Source organism: Eremomyces bilateralis, assembly GCF_010015585.1.
Source record: "Eremomyces bilateralis CBS 781.70 unplaced genomic scaffold P152scaffold_1, whole genome shotgun sequence".
In the NCBI taxonomy this organism is placed as follows: Eukaryota; Fungi; Ascomycota; class Dothideomycetes; order Eremomycetales; family Eremomycetaceae; genus Eremomyces; species Eremomyces bilateralis.
The window spans coordinates 1,363,290-1,378,672 of record NW_022985067.1 but is presented as its reverse complement, the minus strand read 5'-3'; the positions used below and the strand labels follow the sequence as shown (position 1 = coordinate 1,378,672).

Genomic DNA, 15,383 nt, shown 5'->3' with positions numbered 1-15,383 from the left:
TCTTAGGGTGGTCGCCGGGTATGCCGAGAATACCTATCATTTTCTAGGAGGATGGCATTACGACGTTGTTCTATGTGAGCCATTTTTTCTGACGCTTACGCCTGGCGAGGTGGCGAGGTATTGGCCCACAAGCAGCGACTTTAAGGCGGTTTCTATGGACTATCTCGAGGTAAACCATATCGACATGCTCGTGCTTACAAGCGTTAATTTGGCTGTCAGAACGATGCTGGCAAGATGCTCCATGAGATGATGCATATCAACCTCATCACTGCGGACCGACCGCATGGTAAGGCGGCTAATGATCCTGATTTGATTAAAGCTGACTGGGGACATAGTTCCTGATAAATATTACCAGGGCGAGCGGGCCTACACGGCTCCCCTAATTGCTGACTGGGTTTTGAAGGCCAAGGCGAGGACAGAGGATGTAGTTCAAAATGCAGACAGCTATACGCAGTTCGTTAACGGTACGTATCTTTATATAAGCTGGGGCTTTAGTAGCACTGACACACTGCCAGCTGTCTTTTTCACGTCAAAGTTCGGATTCCTCCCCCCTCCAGCGAAGAAAGAACCATTAGATGAGGAATTACAATGTTTCGGCTACGACAATGAATACGTCGACAAGAGCCAGGACAAATTTATTAAAGACTTCTGCCACAAGGTAGCTGCCGAGTACAAGCCATTTTCTAGTGGCAGGATTGAACACGAGTACGACGAAGGGTTACCAGGGCAGGTCCGGTTCAAACTCCATCGAACAAGTGATGGCACCCTACCCTCGGACGAGGTCGAAAGGCAATGTAACAGCGCCATGTCTAAGATCTTCCACGGTTGTGACACATCAACAAACTGGAAGCATGGCGGCGCGTACGCTTTTACCAAAGATAAAAAAGAAATCTATACGTACCTCGTTGAGCCTGCGCGCTCACGCCCAGACCCAATCCCCGCAAAATTACCCGGCACGTGCGATGTATGGTATAAATTCTGGCACGCCGAGTTTTTTATCCATGGAGGACTTTGGGCGGAAGGCGATTATGGCCAGGACAAATTGCTGCCCAATCTGCGGAGATGTGGCGTCGTTACTGCATGGAAGTTTGAATACAGGGAGGAGTCGGATAAGGATAACTTGGAGTGGTATGCCTACGGTCACCTCCCGGTTGGCGCACAACAATGGAATTGTGTGAGACAGGCAGTGGTGGATTCGGGCGGCCCACCGGATATTGGCTGTGGAGGCAAATAGTGTCGAATTTACGGGGCTTACGCCACAGGACTGTTGCCTCGCTCATCTCCTACTCACATTCCTTACCCCTTTCCTTATGTAATCCATCTTGTTTCCATCAGAGATGGACCTAGATAGCTCGAGATTACTTCTTATGCTCTGTTGGGGGGCAGAGGCGATAAACACATCATATTTGAGGCTGGATCTCGAGTGGTTTGACCACCACGTCCCTATACTTCACACTGTATTTTAGATACATCCAATACATCGCTCTTCTCTCTCATCCGTGATCTTTGCTCGATTGGGGTATTCTACACAGAAGCAGCCACTGTTCAGAGCCATTTGAGACATACGCAAGCAAAAATGACATGATCCCGTTATCAATGCCCTATGCGCTCTTCGCATAAGTCAACGGACCCACTTTCCGTGCAACCCACTTTCCGTGCACCCCTTAAGATAATACGTAGATACGTAGAGCGCTTTTGATCAATGAAATAAATTCAACAACACCATCTAATATTATCAGGATGACTCGTATTAATGAAGAGGCTGACCAACAAGCTATCAATGCTTTCCATGACCAAGAATTTGACTCGCTGAATAAATGTGCGGATGCGTACGGTATCCAGAGATCTACACTCCGGGACAGACTCAACGGCAACGATTCCCATCAAAATAGTTCGAAGAAACTTCAGAAGTTATCTCCCGAGCAGGAAAAATGGCTGGTCGAATGATCCAGGAAGAAGATCTCGCTGCCAGAGCCCCCTCCCATGCAAGAGTACGCCAAATGGCTGAGGCAATTGCACGAGAAAATGGGGATACTACCCCTTGCGGTATCAATTGGACTCAGGGATTTCTACGACGCAATCCGGAGGTAAATACAGTAGTGGGACGATCAATCGAGGCTGCCCGCGTCAATGAAGCTTCGAAAGAGAGGATCCAAGCGTTCTTTGATACATATCTGCGTGTCTGCGCGGAGTACAACATCAAGATCTCAAACCAGTGGAATTTCGACGAGCATGGCCTCTCCCTTGGCTGTGGAACCAACGGGAGAGTAATTGTCCCTGTTCATACTTCTCCTAAAAGGCGAAAGAAGAGCCATACATACGTCAAGTCCAAAGAAAATCGAGAATAGGTCTCAGTAATCGAAGCTGTATCAGCAGACGGCCGAGCAGGAACGACAAGGAACGGAACTGTATGCAAGCCCTGCGTACTTCGACTTTCGACTACAAGCAGTTCAAGGACAGGAATTCTAGCCGACTTAGAGATACCTGCCAGTGGGTTCTCCATCATGACAATTTCCGAAACTGGAAAGACAGCAGCTCCTCAAGTCTTCTTTGGATATCTGCGGATCCTGGATGCGGAAAATCGGTTTTCACTAAATCTCTTGCCGGCGACCTTAAAAACACGGACGGTCACACAACTTGCTACTTCTTCTTCAAAGATGACGACGTACAGAAAAGTGCAGTTACAGCGCTTGCGGCACTACTCCACCAGCTCTTTCGGCGGAAACCAACACTTATCAAATATACTATGTTGGATTTCGCTGCTAATGGAGATAAACTTTCTCAACCATCTCATACACTCTGGAGTATTCTAATAAAAACCGTGGCTGATCGGAATACCGGAGAAGTCTTTTGCGTCTTAGATGCCCTCGACGAATGCGCAGAAGCAGGGCAGTATCAGATTATTACCGCTCTCAGTTCATTCTACCAGCAAGCAATCTCCGGAAACAATACGTCTCAACTCAAAATATGTGTCACTAGTCATCCTTACCCAGACATCAAACGGCGATTCACCGATCTTACTTCTAACTTTCCAACGATTCGGCTGCGCGGCAAGCAAGAATCAGATAAAATCAGTCATGAGATCAACCAAGTTATTAAATGGAGAGTATCTCAATTCGGGTCTGAGCTTAAGCTTAATAATTCAGAACAGTCAAATCTCGAAACAGAGCTATTAACAATATGTCACCGAACATACCTCAGGGTAACACTCATTTTCGATATCATTCGCAAAATGATTCGACCGACAAGTCGGAAATTGAAGGCTGTTATCAGTGGCCTTCCGTCCACGGTTGATGAAGCATACGAAGCGATTCTTACAAAAATGGAGGAGGATGATCGACCACAAGCACGGAAATTGCTCTATATCGTTGTTGGAGCAACCAGGCCTCTTACACTAAAGGAAATGAACATCGCTCTAGATATAGAAGACCATCATCGCTCCTACAACGACCTTGAACCTGACCTTGACGATAAGCGAGGTTTGAAGCGTCGGTAAGACAACTCTGCGGGCTCTTTGTGACCGTAGTAGATCGAAACGTCTATCTGATCCATCAAACCGCAAAAGAATTCCTTCTCACGAAGAGTGAGGCCGCTGCTATTGGATGGAAACATTCTCTTGTTCCAACGGATTCTGAGCTCCTTATGGCCAGAGTATGCCTTATATATCTTTCGTTAACTGAATTTGATAGAGCGACAGATCAGATCTCTGCCGCAGTCAAACACGGCTACTTAGATTATGCCGTAGGTTCCTGGGCTGCCCACTACCGAAAAGCACAGCATAGCGCAACCGAGCAAATGTTGCACTTGGTTTCTAGAGTCTGCGATACCCGATCCCAGCGGTTCAAGAGTCGGTTCGATGTATACTGGTCGATGGCTCACCAGTGGCACTCCAATCCACAGTTCACAAGAATTCTGATGGTAGAGTCATATTTTGGGCAGGAGGGCATCGTCAAGCTGTTGCTCGAGGCCAAGGCCAACGTCGACTCGAAGGATAAGTACGGTCAGACGCCGCTGTGGTGGGCGGCCGAGAACGGGCGCGAGGGTGTCGTCAAGCTGCTGATGTCCTATCCTTCCGCGCTATATCATTTTCAGCCTTCCCGCCGCCCACTGTCTAAAGTCATCCACGCTCTTATATATTCTGTATAATATAGACAAGAACTTCTATTGCTTTGAAATCAATCTGCTGTATATTCCATACGGTCTCGGATTGGTAATAATCGTCGGTTTTATGTGCCACGTGATATATCCTCTTTGACGGTCAAATGCCTTTCGTTTTCACCATACTCTCTGCATTTTAACAGCGTTCTTTTAAGGTCAGCTTCAGCTCAACCCCTGTTTAGCTTTAAGACAACGTAGGTACTCTACTAATGCGTATGGAAGGCATCCGTGCGCTGAGAATAATCCAAAATGCAAAACCGGAAACCGAATTTGCTCGCGACTGTAACCATGAACTGATGATCGCTACTATTGAGATGTTATTCGTGCTCGTCCAAGCATCCGTGGATAGCGAGATGGTGTTGCATGTGCTGGCCAACTCTGTAATAAGGGCTTGCCGGGATGCTAGGAACTGCCTCTTAAGGCTTCGTTTTACGCTTCTCGCGGAGCTCGTGGGATCACTTGATGTTACTGCCACTCTTAGCACATTTCGGAAGGCCTGACTCTCTACGGAAGAGAATGTAATCTTATTAACAACGACCCACTTAAGGAGAGCTTCTTCGAAGCAATCCGCTACCGAATCCGAAGCCGAAGTCGAAGAGACCTAGCTAGCGAGGGAATTTGGCAGAACGAGCACGTTGTTTTGTTAAGCGCGGGTGATTCCGTGAGTTGTCGATAAATGGCGGATAAGATTACTCGTAGAGCCCTGTAAGAGGCCTTCGTTCGATAACCAGCGACATCCTGACCTTATATAACCAACCAGTTTTGATCTGTTATCGGTTGAAAAGAAGGCCCAAACCCAGCTCTTATACTTCTTCCTGTTCCTGCCATCACGATTGATACGCAACACGCTCCCTAGTGGTTGCTCTAGAGAATTGTAAGAAATAGAATCTGTAGAATACATTAAACTATCCTGTGATACCGATGACGCCGTGATACTAAGATCCACCGGTTCTAGAGCACCGCCGTTGTACTCCGAGTTCTCCTTGTCTATTCCATCGTTTAGGTCATGATAGTTAAGTCGTAGGGCCCGAGGCTCTCGCTAGGAGAAGCTTAGAAAGGAACCTGGTGAAGACATTGGTGATATATCCCTGTATGTTGATGCTCTGAGAGGCTGCAGGGTAATTTAAGAGATTTTTTACAGATAGCCTCATGGGTTTCACGGATATATGCGCGGATACAGATATTTATCCGGATAGGAATTCTCTATCCGTGTATTTCACGGATCGGATACGGATACAAAAGTTTCGCGGATCGGATATTATCCGGATATGGCTGGTGTATCCGCGAACTCGATCCGTGCCGAGCTCTAAGTCTGTTTGTCTGAGCATCAAGGGCTTGCGGGAGTGGTAGAGTATTGCATTAGCGATGGAGCATTGAGAGGCGTTGGTCGGTATATCGCGTAATTAATGTTTACGAATAACGAAGCCATTTGTAACGTGGTTGGGATGGAACATCCTGATGATTGAGATATTTGTACAGTTAGTCCTCCATCTAGATTGTTCGCGAGGAAACTCCAGTAAAGAAGAGGAGGAGCGACAGTGTAGTATCACGACACCAATTGATGATGTTGTGAAGTTTGGTTGTGAGGTGAAGATCAAAAGCTCAAGATGACAAGATGTCAAGAACTCATCAACGATCAATGAATTATACCCAATTAAATAATTAATCGATCGACAAGGAGCTCGGGCCACAAGAAGTTTTGACGTCGAATGCTCCCTGAACTTGTAATTATGCTTCAACAATTTAAGGTTCCAACCAGTTCTCCAAACTGCAAGCTGCATTCAACCCTCACAGCTTGTCATACTCGAAATGAATCGATAGCGACCGGTCTCCTTTGACGTCTTTGTATATTTTGGTACAACGTCGCCGCACTCACGACAATAATGTCGCTCTCTCCCTACATCAACAGTAAGTCCACATCCACCGCCCTACTTCTTGTCTCCAAGCAACAGCTAACACCGCCCTGTAGAGAAAGTCTGCGTCATCACCGTCGACGGCCGCACCCTAATCGGCGTCCTCTTCTCCTGCGACCAACAGACGAACCTCGTCCTACAAGAGACCGTTGAGCGCGTCATCCGACCCGCCGACGACCCGGAGCCCAGCTCAGAAGTCGAGCATGGGCTATATCTCATCAGAGGCGACAATGTCGTGATATGCGGGCTCGTGGACGATGAGATCGATTCGAAGATCGATTGGACGGCGGTGCGGGGCGATGTCATTGGGACGACGAAGCATAGTTGAGGGCCGAGGGGGATTTGGATCGTTCTTGAAAACGCAGGAGCAAGGAGCTTGCGCGGTGCACGACGATGATTGAGCTGGCCGAGGTGAGCAAGGTGGAAACGTCGGGCTCAGTTACGTTGAAGATGCAGATGTATGTGTTTAAAAGGTTATATTACGCTGTTCCTGCTGACAATCCTGTGCAAAGAGAATCAGAAGCTGATCATGTGGATCCTGTGCTCCAAGGGATATCTCATGTGTCGAGGAGATGTGTATCGATTATTACGAGCAAGTTGGGTATATATATCCTAGGTCGCCGTCATTCCAAATGGCAAAGAGACAGATATTGGCTCCGATCAATGCACCTAGACTTGGGGATGGGAAATGTGAGAGTCCGAGTTGGTCCGCAGTAACTCGGATATATCCTCCGTCGGGTCTGCAAAGGCGCGTCGCTCGAGATGATATATCTCCTTAAGCCTTTCAGCCATCCTGTCGAATATGAACCTACCTCAACCCTGCTTTCCTGTCAACCACAATATTATACAACCCGTGTTCTTTCTTTTCTTCCCGTCCTTTCTCCTTCCCGCCTCTATTCCCTGATGCCAAAAGAGGATCCCTGTCCGAGTCTGATTGACGAAGACGATGTTTATTCCTATTTAAGGATCCCAAATGAGGATTTCCAGGTTGAATACTCTTTTCTCCAAGGTGATCACATCTGTGACTGCCTTTGTGTGTTTGCACAACACCCCATTGGAGTGAAGCAAATGTGCGATATTATATTTGGACCCAACTCACTATATCCCACTGTGGCAAAGCGACACATCGTAACCCCGTGTGCTCATTGCTATATTCGCAACTCCTACGCGTATCTTGCTACCATTCCTAGTGGGTTGTTCAGTGACGCTGCAACTTCGACGGGAGCAGAAGCTAAGCTCATGTCAGAAACTGTTCACCTTTTACTTGGATTCATTATCAGCCGTGGACTGTGAAGGCTATTACGCGCATAATTGACGCGATATCGTCCCCTCTATGAATATTCCACGTCAGCAATGAAGTCAAAACCAACGCGAGCACGATCACGATTCCAGCCCAATGCCCTTATCAGGTACTCCCCCTCAACGGCTAATGTCAAACCCAACTTGAGCTGCATAGTATTTTTGGGTCAAGCGGTCTGGTGGATAGAACATGCTCAGAGCATGCTAAGAGCACCACGAGCAACGACCAGATTGATATGCGGTGTGATGGTAGTGAATGGGCTTGTAATCATGGATATGGACTTCTTTCCGCTGGGTCGAGATATAAAGGGTACACTTAGCATGAGTATACTCCATCTCTTAGATACTAATCCGTCCGGCGGTCGGACGGAGATGGAGGTGTTGAGAATAACCATCTTATAATGATGCTTAGCTCAGCTCCTCTCGTGAAACACACTTGCTCCATCTCCTCTAATTATATGCAGTAAATCTGTGACAGTCTTGGGCTTTGCCCAGTCTGTGCGTTGTGGCCTTGCGGCCTAAGGCAGAAGGAAGACCGTTTCCCCACAGATGTAAAATAGCAGATCGCCAGTGAAAGAGATCTTTTCCTTTTTCTCTTTAGCAAATCAACAGCGTTCCAGCCATACCAAACCCTTCGAGGTTTGAGCCTTTACAAAATCGGAACATAATCATCAATATACCATCCGCCTGACTGATCTAATCTCTACTGCAACTCTACCTCCTATACAAGGATAAAGCCCCTAACATCTCCTACTTCGGCTACCGCTTCTCATCGAGTCAGACGCTAAAATCTATAGCCAGTCGCAATGGTGGAAAGTTGTGGAGATAAATGGTTCAATTCTTGTAGAATTGATATCATCAAGGTAACTAGGCCGTAGTCTAAATAAAATATTAATAAGGAGGTAGTAGGGTGACTTCCACTAGTGAGAGCATTTTACCTTCCAAATGCTGCGAAGTTTCCTGGCAGCATCGACAAAGATGCCGAACCAGCTCGTTAGAGTATTGCAAGCATTTCCTTTTCACTTGTGGCACTTTTATAGCGATACCTTTTGTCGGCAGATTCGTCCGATCAGTTGTCAAATCACAACGTTCCAAAGCTAGCATTACTTTAGACTACCAAGACGCCGATGGCAAAGCTACCGCCGAATCCATCAAACGGTATTCGACTGTTTTACAAAACATTATATTGGGGATTACTGTCACTCTATTGGTCGCAGTTTCTCTTGCGACGGCCATAATCACCACTTTAAGTGCTAGTACAAATTCTTTCCTAGTGGCAGAATAGCTCACATTTGGCATCTCGATCTTACTTCTTATCGGATTCTGCAATATCGTCTTCGAGAGACATCCCGTGGCACGCTTCAACTATGCAGCAGTCGAGGCAATTGCGTTCGTCGTACTCTTCGCAACCGATATATTCAATATCTATAGTTAGGACCTTAGTTATAGATGCCTCGAAACATCAAGAAGGCCCCAACAAGCTCTCGACTGCGGTGGTGGGGACATACACTGCGGCGCATCTCCTCGGTATGTCCGCTTGCATTACTTACCCAAGGCGCCCACATGTCTATCGAAATGGACACACGGTCGATGAGCAATGGACTGTTTCGATTCTCTATCAAATTACCCACTCGTGGTCCGAGTCAGTCCTTCGGCTACCGGTGAAGGGGAAACGACTCTCCTTCGACATATTGCCAGTGATGGATCATCACACGCGGGCACGAGATCTCTATGACGCATTTTACCAAATCAAGGGCAGCAAGTCTCTTGCCACGCATCTAATCAGATCGCATTCCGTCGCGTTCTCTCTGCAGTATGCCTATGCCTTGCTTGATGCTCTGCTCATGTTTTTACCACAGTACGCTTTGTATAGATTGATAAAAACACTGGAGAGGAGAGAGGCTGGGATCAACTCGACCAAAGAAGCAACTTTCTGGGCCGCCATGCTTGGCCTGTTTACGATTTTAGCCAACGTTGCGAATATCCAACTGTGGTTCACCTCCTTTTAATCGACTAACCACGCCAATCCGGGCCCAAATCTCCGCCCTGGTATTCGGCAAGTCGCTAAGGAAAAAGGACGTCAAATCTGCTAGTACAAAACGCACAGATATAGAGAGCGACGACGATACAAAAGGAACGGGCGCGAAAGAAGAGTCGGAAGAAGAGAATGTCAATGCCAGCAGACAATCCGCCATCAATTTGGTTGGTGTCGATGTTTCCCGTATCGCCGACTTCGCAAAGTTCAACATGTTTCTCCCGGGCATCACCTTTCGTTTGGCCACATCATTCTATTTCCTCCTATCGTTAATCGGGTGGCAGGCGCTCCTTGCGGGCTTGGTAACCCTGGTCCTGCTCGCGCCATTGAATGCACACACCGCGAAGAAATACACCAATGCTCAGGGCCAGCTGATGGCCCACCGAGACCGAAAGGTTGCGGTCGTCAGCGAAGCCTTGAACGGGATCAGGCAAATCAAGTTCTCGGCCACCAAAGGGCAGTGGTACCGCAGAATCCGAGAATCAAGAGAAGGCGAACTGCGCGCACAATGGAACGTGTTTGTGTTTCATTGTTTCATTGTTTTCTGTTGGATCGTGGGCCCAGTACTACTCTCAGCATCGTCGATCTCAGTGTACGCACTGCTACATGACAGTCTCCTTCCCTCTGTTGTTTTTACATCCATTTCTATTATGTCTAGCATCGAAATGACGCTTGTGATGATTCTAGAGGTGATCACGAACCTTCTGAACTGCGCTGTCAGTCTGAAACGAGTCAGTGAATACCTGGAATCCGATGAAAAGAGAAACGTTGCAATCCCAGGCGACTCAATCGCGATGACGGGTGCGACAATTACCTGGCCTGCGGATGAAGTCGACCCAAATACGTTCAGGCTAAAGGATGTGACACTGAAGTTTCCAAATAATCAGCTCTCTGTTATAGCCGGGTCGACCGGTTCTGGAAAGAGCCTGATACTCGCAGCCATCCAAGGAGAGGCCGAGGTGCTTGAGGGCAATCTAGTTCTTCCACCCCGTCTCCCTTATCACGAAAGATTCGACCAGAGAGCAAATAAGAGTAACTGGATACTGCCGAATTCAATGGCATTTGTTAGTCAAGAAGCATGGCTGGAGAATATGTCTTTCCGAGACAACGTGTTGTTTGGACTCCCCTTCGACGAACAGAGGTACAACAAAGTCGTGAAATATTGTGCTCTCGAGAAGGATATTTCCTTCTTAATTGACGGCGACCAGACTGAGATTGGAACATCTAGAATCAATATTTCGGGAGGTCAAAAGTGGCGTCTCAGCTTAGCTAGAGCACTGTATTCCCGTGCTGACATCCTTCTCCTAGACGATATCTTCACAGCAGTTGACGCTACCACCGGAAGACACTTGCTTAATGAAGCACTTACCGGGGAGCTCGCGCAAGGAAGAACTAGGATCCTTGCGACTCATCATGTGTCAATGCTTTATGGCACGATGGCGTATGAAGTTATTCTTGGGGACGGAATGATTAAGCGATGTGGTGCGACTCCTGTGGTGGCCGATACTGAGACTCTAGACGATTCTCCTGGCAATGAGTTTATTGACGAACCTTATCACAATGGCGCTAGGGAGCTTGGAGGCCAACGGAAGGAGTACGTCGGGGACCATAATTTGATACTAGTTAAGAGCCACCAGTCCGAACCTCCAGATGGCTCTCATCATCTAAGGAAGTTGGATGCCACGCCGCGGAAGTTCGTTGAAGAAGAGACACGTGAAGTTGGATAGGTCAAATGGCGGGTGTATCTCACATACTTCCGCGCAAATGGAGGGTTCTGGTTTTGGACAGTACTCCTCAGTACATATATTTTCTTTGAAGTCATGCTGCTTACACGAGTAAGTCTTTTTGACCCGATACTATTCAGATCCATCACTAACTACCATATCACTGGTCCTGGATCCTCCGTCTCTGGACCAAAAACGCAGCACACGCTAAGGATCACATACTGTACCTGATCTGCTGCTCCAAGGGCACAAACGCCAAACGCAAACCAAGGGTACCGATCCCAATACCCTTTTCTACCTCTACCTATACGTCGGTGTTTCCTTCGCTATTAGCTTCGAAGGTGTGCTACGGTTCCTGATATTCTACGTTGGCCCTATCCGAGTCAGTCGCACCATGTTCGAAAGCATGCTGTCCAATATCTTGCATGCAAAACTGCGCTGGCTGGATACTGTCCCTATCGGCCGCATCCTCAACCGCTTCTCTTCCGACTTCACAGTTGTTGACTCTAAGCTCGCCCTGTCGGCCTCATTCGGGATCCACAACTTTATGCTTGTTGTCGGCATCATCACGGCGGGTGCCTTCATATCGCCGATCTTCCTTCTATTCGCCGTCGCGCTGCTTATCCTTTGCTTCCGTTACTCACTGTACTACATCGCTGACGCTCGCGAATTAAGACGCCTCGAAAGCGTCGCTAAGTCTCCCATCTTCGAGCTCTTCGGCTCGGCCCTTGCCGGCATCGCTACGATTCGTACGTACGACATGACCCCCAGCTTCATGACCACTATGAACGCCCACATCGACAACTACGTAAAGACACACTGGTACCTGCAGCTGCTTAACTTTTGGCTTACGTTCAGACTCTCCCTCATCGGCGCCGCATTTTCCCTACTCGTCTCTGTACTGATAGTCACCATCCACAACATCGACGCCGCGCTCGCAGGGTTTGCTCTCGCGTTCACGGTCCAGTACAGCAGGGCTGTCACCACGATGCTCCGGCAGGCCGCCGTTATCGAGCTCGGCATGAACGCCACCGAACGCATTGTCGAATACTGCGAACTCGACACAGAGCCCGAAACGGGCGTCGATGTGCCGGCATCGTGGCCGTCCGACGGCGCGCTCGAAGTCGACAACCTCAGCGTCGCATACGCGGACGATCTCCCCGACTCGCTAAAGGACGTGTCATTCCGCATCGAGGCGAGGGAGCGTGTCGGAGTCGTGGGGCGCACTGGGGCCGGGAAAAGCTCGCTGACCCTTGCGCTGTTCCGCTTCCTCAAGGCGAAAGCCGGGACGATCACGATCGACGGCATCGACATCAGCAAGGTGAAGCTGCACGACCTTCGCAGCCGGCTCGCGATCATCCCGCAGGACCCGGTTCTGTTCAGCGGGACGGTCCGGTCGAACCTCGATCCGTTAGAGGAGCACGAGGACTGGGAGCTGCAAGACGCACTGGAGCGGGTGCATCTGATCAGCAGCAGCGGTATCGACACGCCCGTCGCCGATGACCCATCATCATCCTCATCCGCTACCTTCTCCGGCACTAGCACACCACGCACCCCCACCACCAATATTTTCCACTCCCTCACCTCCCCAATCTCCGAATCGGGGCACAACCTGTCCCAAGGGCAACGCCAACTCCTCTGCCTCGCGCGGGCGCTCGTGTCGCGGCCGTCGATCCTGGTGCTGGACGAGGCGACGAGCGCGGTGGACACGGCGACGGACACGAAGATCCAGCAGAGCATCCGGGAGAACTTCCAGGGGTGCACGCTGCTGGTGATCGCGCATCGGTTGAGCACGGTGGCGGACTTCGATCGCACCTTGGTGATGAGTGAGGGGCGGAGCGTAGAGTTTGGGTTGTCGGGGGATTTGTTGAGGAGGGAGGAAGGAGGGGTGTTTAGGGGGTTGGTGGAGGAGAGTGGGGATCGGGAGGCGTTGAAGAGGATGATTTTTGGGGAGGGAATATGGGATTTCAGAGGGATATATAAAAGTCCTTTAATTGATAGAAATGCGAATAGACAATACCTTTGAACACACGGATTTGCTAATACAGATGGATAGTGAGATCAAGGTTCATGACACGGCGATGTATGGGTCGCACAACTCAATGCAATTACAGAATTACTAATATCCGATGTACAAATACACACACAAAGCCAACGAACTCCCAACCAGCCCTCCCTGATAGAGGGTAGATTTGTTTTCAGGCATGTGCACAATGAACACCACCGCCCCAACCCCCGCCCAAATTGCCAAATTCCTGTGCTCCGTAAGTTGACCTATCCCAGAGGGTCGCCTGATGAAGCCCCCTTCAACTCTCAGCTGCCGCCCATCTGCAAATTACTTTCTATCTCACCTCGCACACCTCCGCTCCCATCCAATGCCCCTTACGCCACAATCGCCCTCTCCTCCTCCCGGCCCCTCGTCTCCCCGTTCACACCCTTCCCATACCCGACTCCCAGTTCATCCTCGTCCGCGTAGTCCGAACCCGGGTGGTCGGATGCCGGCACCCAGATGCCCGACTCGCGGTCGGCGTGCGGATTGTCCTGGCCGGAGAGGTCGACCGCCTCATGTTGGCGGTTGCGGTGCTTCCGGCGCTGGGAAAGGGTGCGGGAGCGCTGGGAGAGGCTGGATTTGACGGCGGCGTGCTGATGGACCCAGTTGGTGAGGGCGTCCTCGCAGTCTTGGATGATCCTGTATCAAATCGTCACGTCAGCTTTTCTGCATTTCTCTCTTCCTGATGGATGGTGGGCTAGGAACGACTCACGCCTTGCTCGCTTCGTATCCGTCATATGCATTCCTCGTCTCCCCGGGCGTCACCGGGGTGTCGTCGACCAACTCCAGCAAATGCGTCCCGTACCCGGCGATGATCGCCAATTTCTCGCAATGTTCCCGGAGCGCGTCGAATTGGTAGGTGAACGCGGCCTTGAGCTTCTCGCGGGTGATGTTGGACAGCTGGGCTTCGGCGACGAGGGACTCGGCCTCCGCGCGGACGAGCTCCTGCTCGAGGACGACGATGCGTGGGGAGTTGGGCTCTTTGTATTTGAGCTGGGCGATTTGGTCCGTGATTTTCTGCTTGCCTGCGGGTGGTGTCAGTGGGCGTTTCTTGGGGACTTGCTGCGGGCTGGTGGGGAGAAAAGGTACATACGGTCTCGGCTGGGTTGAACGGATGCTTCGATGTTGCGAATGCTCTTGAGCGTCACACGATATTGGTCGTATCGATCGACAAACTGGTCCTCTAATTCGCCAATCTCGTATATCAGGACCCCAAGCTTGTCGGTTACGTCGGAGACATCGTCATCGCACGCTTCGCCCCAGATGGACAGTTGTTGCTAGTGTGCATATCAGCCTCGCATGTTCTTGACCGGGCTTGATACCATCGTCGACTTACCGCGACCTCCATTCTTTCCCTCCCGACCAACTCCATGCTGCGCATCGCATTCTTCTCCATCTTCACCAACGTCGACAGCTTCTTCGCCAGCTCGGGCCCGAACGCTCCGGCGGTGTTTCGCCTGAACTGGTGGCCTGCGGAGACATGATCCATTAGCATTCTGAACCGACACGGGAAGGCCGGAGCCACCGTCTCAGGCGGATGCGGCGCATCCGCGTGGTGTGGGGGATGGAGCACGCACCGATGTTACTCTTCCCAAACAGCCGGCTACCCTTCGTCGTCGAGGGCGGCGGCGGGGGGTTCTGCAGCTGCTGCGCCGTCGGGGCGCGCGACTGGCGCATAGAATAGGTCCGATGCATCGTTGCGGTTTGAATATATGATGACTGTGGACGGTCTGGGGAGGACTCGTGGGATTCGGATGCCTATGGACCGAAGATGACGAGCAGATACCCCTTGAGGAGCAAAAGAAGATGTGGAAAATACTTCCGACTCCGACACTGCAGAAGAAGTGTGCGCTGAGTGTAGTGGTGAGGATGACGATAGCCCAGGAAGGGAGATTCCCAAGCTGGCTGTTGAGCTACTGTTACAACAATCGACTCAGCCAATGACGTCGTTCACTCTCTGCAGATCGACACCTCCGTTTGGATGATCCTAGTGAAGAATATGGATTCAAATGAGTAAAACTGGTGATAGAGCCCTTAACATCAAATTGGTATCAAGTTCAATGTTAAGATGTTTTTTATGTGAGAAGTTAATGCTATTTTTTGAATGAAATACATCGATTGTGTTTCGGATCCTTCCGGATTTCGCATTCCAGCGAGGCGATTATCACGAGAGAGCAGGACGTCAGTTTGACTTGTCATGGCAT

At 49.8% G+C, this 15,383-nt stretch overlaps 6 protein-coding genes across 6 annotated transcripts; 4 read left to right on the top strand and 2 right to left on the bottom strand.

The window, feature by feature from the left end:
- Nucleotides 1–176: 176 nt before the first annotated feature.
- P152DRAFT_14723 (uncharacterized protein) lies at nt 177–1,348 on the top strand. The gene is made up of 3 exons (XM_033673901.1): nt 177–286; nt 336–464; nt 516–1,348. The coding sequence occupies exons 1-3, from the start codon at nt 235–237 to the stop codon at nt 1,232–1,234; spliced, it is 900 nt and encodes a 299-aa protein (XP_033538928.1). The 5' UTR covers nt 177–234; the 3' UTR covers nt 1,235–1,348.
- Nucleotides 1,349–2,410: 1,062 nt separating this feature from the next.
- Nucleotides 2,411–4,146, top strand: P152DRAFT_463500 (uncharacterized protein; the record flags this gene model as incomplete). The annotated part of the gene is made up of 3 exons (XM_033680504.1): nt 2,411–3,488; nt 3,527–3,807; nt 3,838–4,146. The coding sequence occupies 3 exons, from the start codon at nt 2,411–2,413 to the stop codon at nt 4,144–4,146; spliced, it is 1,668 nt and encodes a 555-aa protein (XP_033538927.1).
- Nucleotides 4,147–5,868: 1,722 nt separating this feature from the next.
- On the top strand, nt 5,869–6,829 carry P152DRAFT_453875 (small nuclear ribonucleo protein Lsm8; the record flags this gene model as incomplete). The annotated part of the gene is made up of 3 exons (XM_033678468.1): nt 5,869–6,066; nt 6,128–6,529; nt 6,584–6,829. Coding segments are annotated over exons 1-2 (293 nt in total), but the record flags the coding sequence as incomplete, so codon positions are not given.
- Nucleotides 6,830–7,518: 689 nt separating this feature from the next.
- Nucleotides 7,519–7,819, bottom strand: P152DRAFT_14643 (uncharacterized protein). Its single transcript, XM_033673900.1, has one exon. It carries the CDS (start codon nt 7,763–7,765, stop codon nt 7,565–7,567), a length of 201 nt encoding a protein of 66 aa, XP_033538925.1. The 5' UTR covers nt 7,766–7,819; the 3' UTR covers nt 7,519–7,564.
- A 445-nt stretch (nt 7,820–8,264) lies between these two features.
- Nucleotides 8,265–13,155, top strand: P152DRAFT_504597 (P-loop containing nucleoside triphosphate hydrolase protein; the record flags this gene model as incomplete). Its single annotated transcript, XM_033682381.1, has 9 exons — nt 8,265–8,395; nt 8,430–8,626; nt 8,802–9,343; nt 9,432–10,887; nt 10,924–11,102; nt 11,133–11,240; nt 11,401–11,480; nt 11,517–11,774; nt 11,805–13,155. The coding sequence occupies exons 1-9, from the start codon at nt 8,316–8,318 to the stop codon at nt 13,153–13,155; spliced, it is 4,251 nt and encodes a 1,416-aa protein (XP_033538924.1). The 5' UTR covers nt 8,265–8,315.
- A 260-nt stretch (nt 13,156–13,415) lies between these two features.
- P152DRAFT_14595 (putative cell wall integrity signaling protein Lsp1/Pil1) lies at nt 13,416–15,046 on the bottom strand. Its single transcript, XM_033673896.1, has 5 exons — nt 14,757–15,046; nt 14,516–14,649; nt 14,273–14,456; nt 13,892–14,204; nt 13,416–13,818 (listed from the first exon to the last, which is right to left on the bottom strand). The coding sequence occupies exons 1-5, from the start codon at nt 14,872–14,874 to the stop codon at nt 13,512–13,514; spliced, it is 1,056 nt and encodes a 351-aa protein (XP_033538923.1). The 5' UTR covers nt 14,875–15,046; the 3' UTR covers nt 13,416–13,511.
- Between the last annotated feature and the right edge of the window lie 337 nt (nt 15,047–15,383).

Bases quoted from the DNA above. Each gene is read 5' to 3' on its own strand.
- P152DRAFT_14723 (XM_033673901.1), top strand. From the start codon at position 235: ATGCTCCATGAGATGATGCATATCAACCTCATCACTGCGGACCGACCG. The intron at 287-335 runs GTAAGGCGGCTA...CTGGGGACATAG, and splicing joins CACTGCGGACCGACCGCATG to TTCCTGATAAATATTACCAG. The intron at 465-515 runs GTACGTATCTTT...ACACACTGCCAG, and splicing joins CTATACGCAGTTCGTTAACG to CTGTCTTTTTCACGTCAAAG.
- P152DRAFT_14595 (XM_033673896.1), bottom strand. From the start codon at position 14,874: ATGCATCGGACCTATTCTATGCGCCAGTCGCGCGCCCCGACGGCGCAG. The intron at 14,457-14,515 runs GTAAGTCGACGA...TATGCACACTAG, and splicing joins GGGAAAGAATGGAGGTCGCG to CAACAACTGTCCATCTGGGG. The intron at 14,205-14,272 runs GTATGTACCTTT...CACCACCCGCAG, and splicing joins CGTTCAACCCAGCCGAGACC to GCAAGCAGAAAATCACGGAC.
- P152DRAFT_14643 (XM_033673900.1), bottom strand. From the start codon at position 7,765: ATGGTTATTCTCAACACCTCCATCTCCGTCCGACCGCCGGACGGATTA.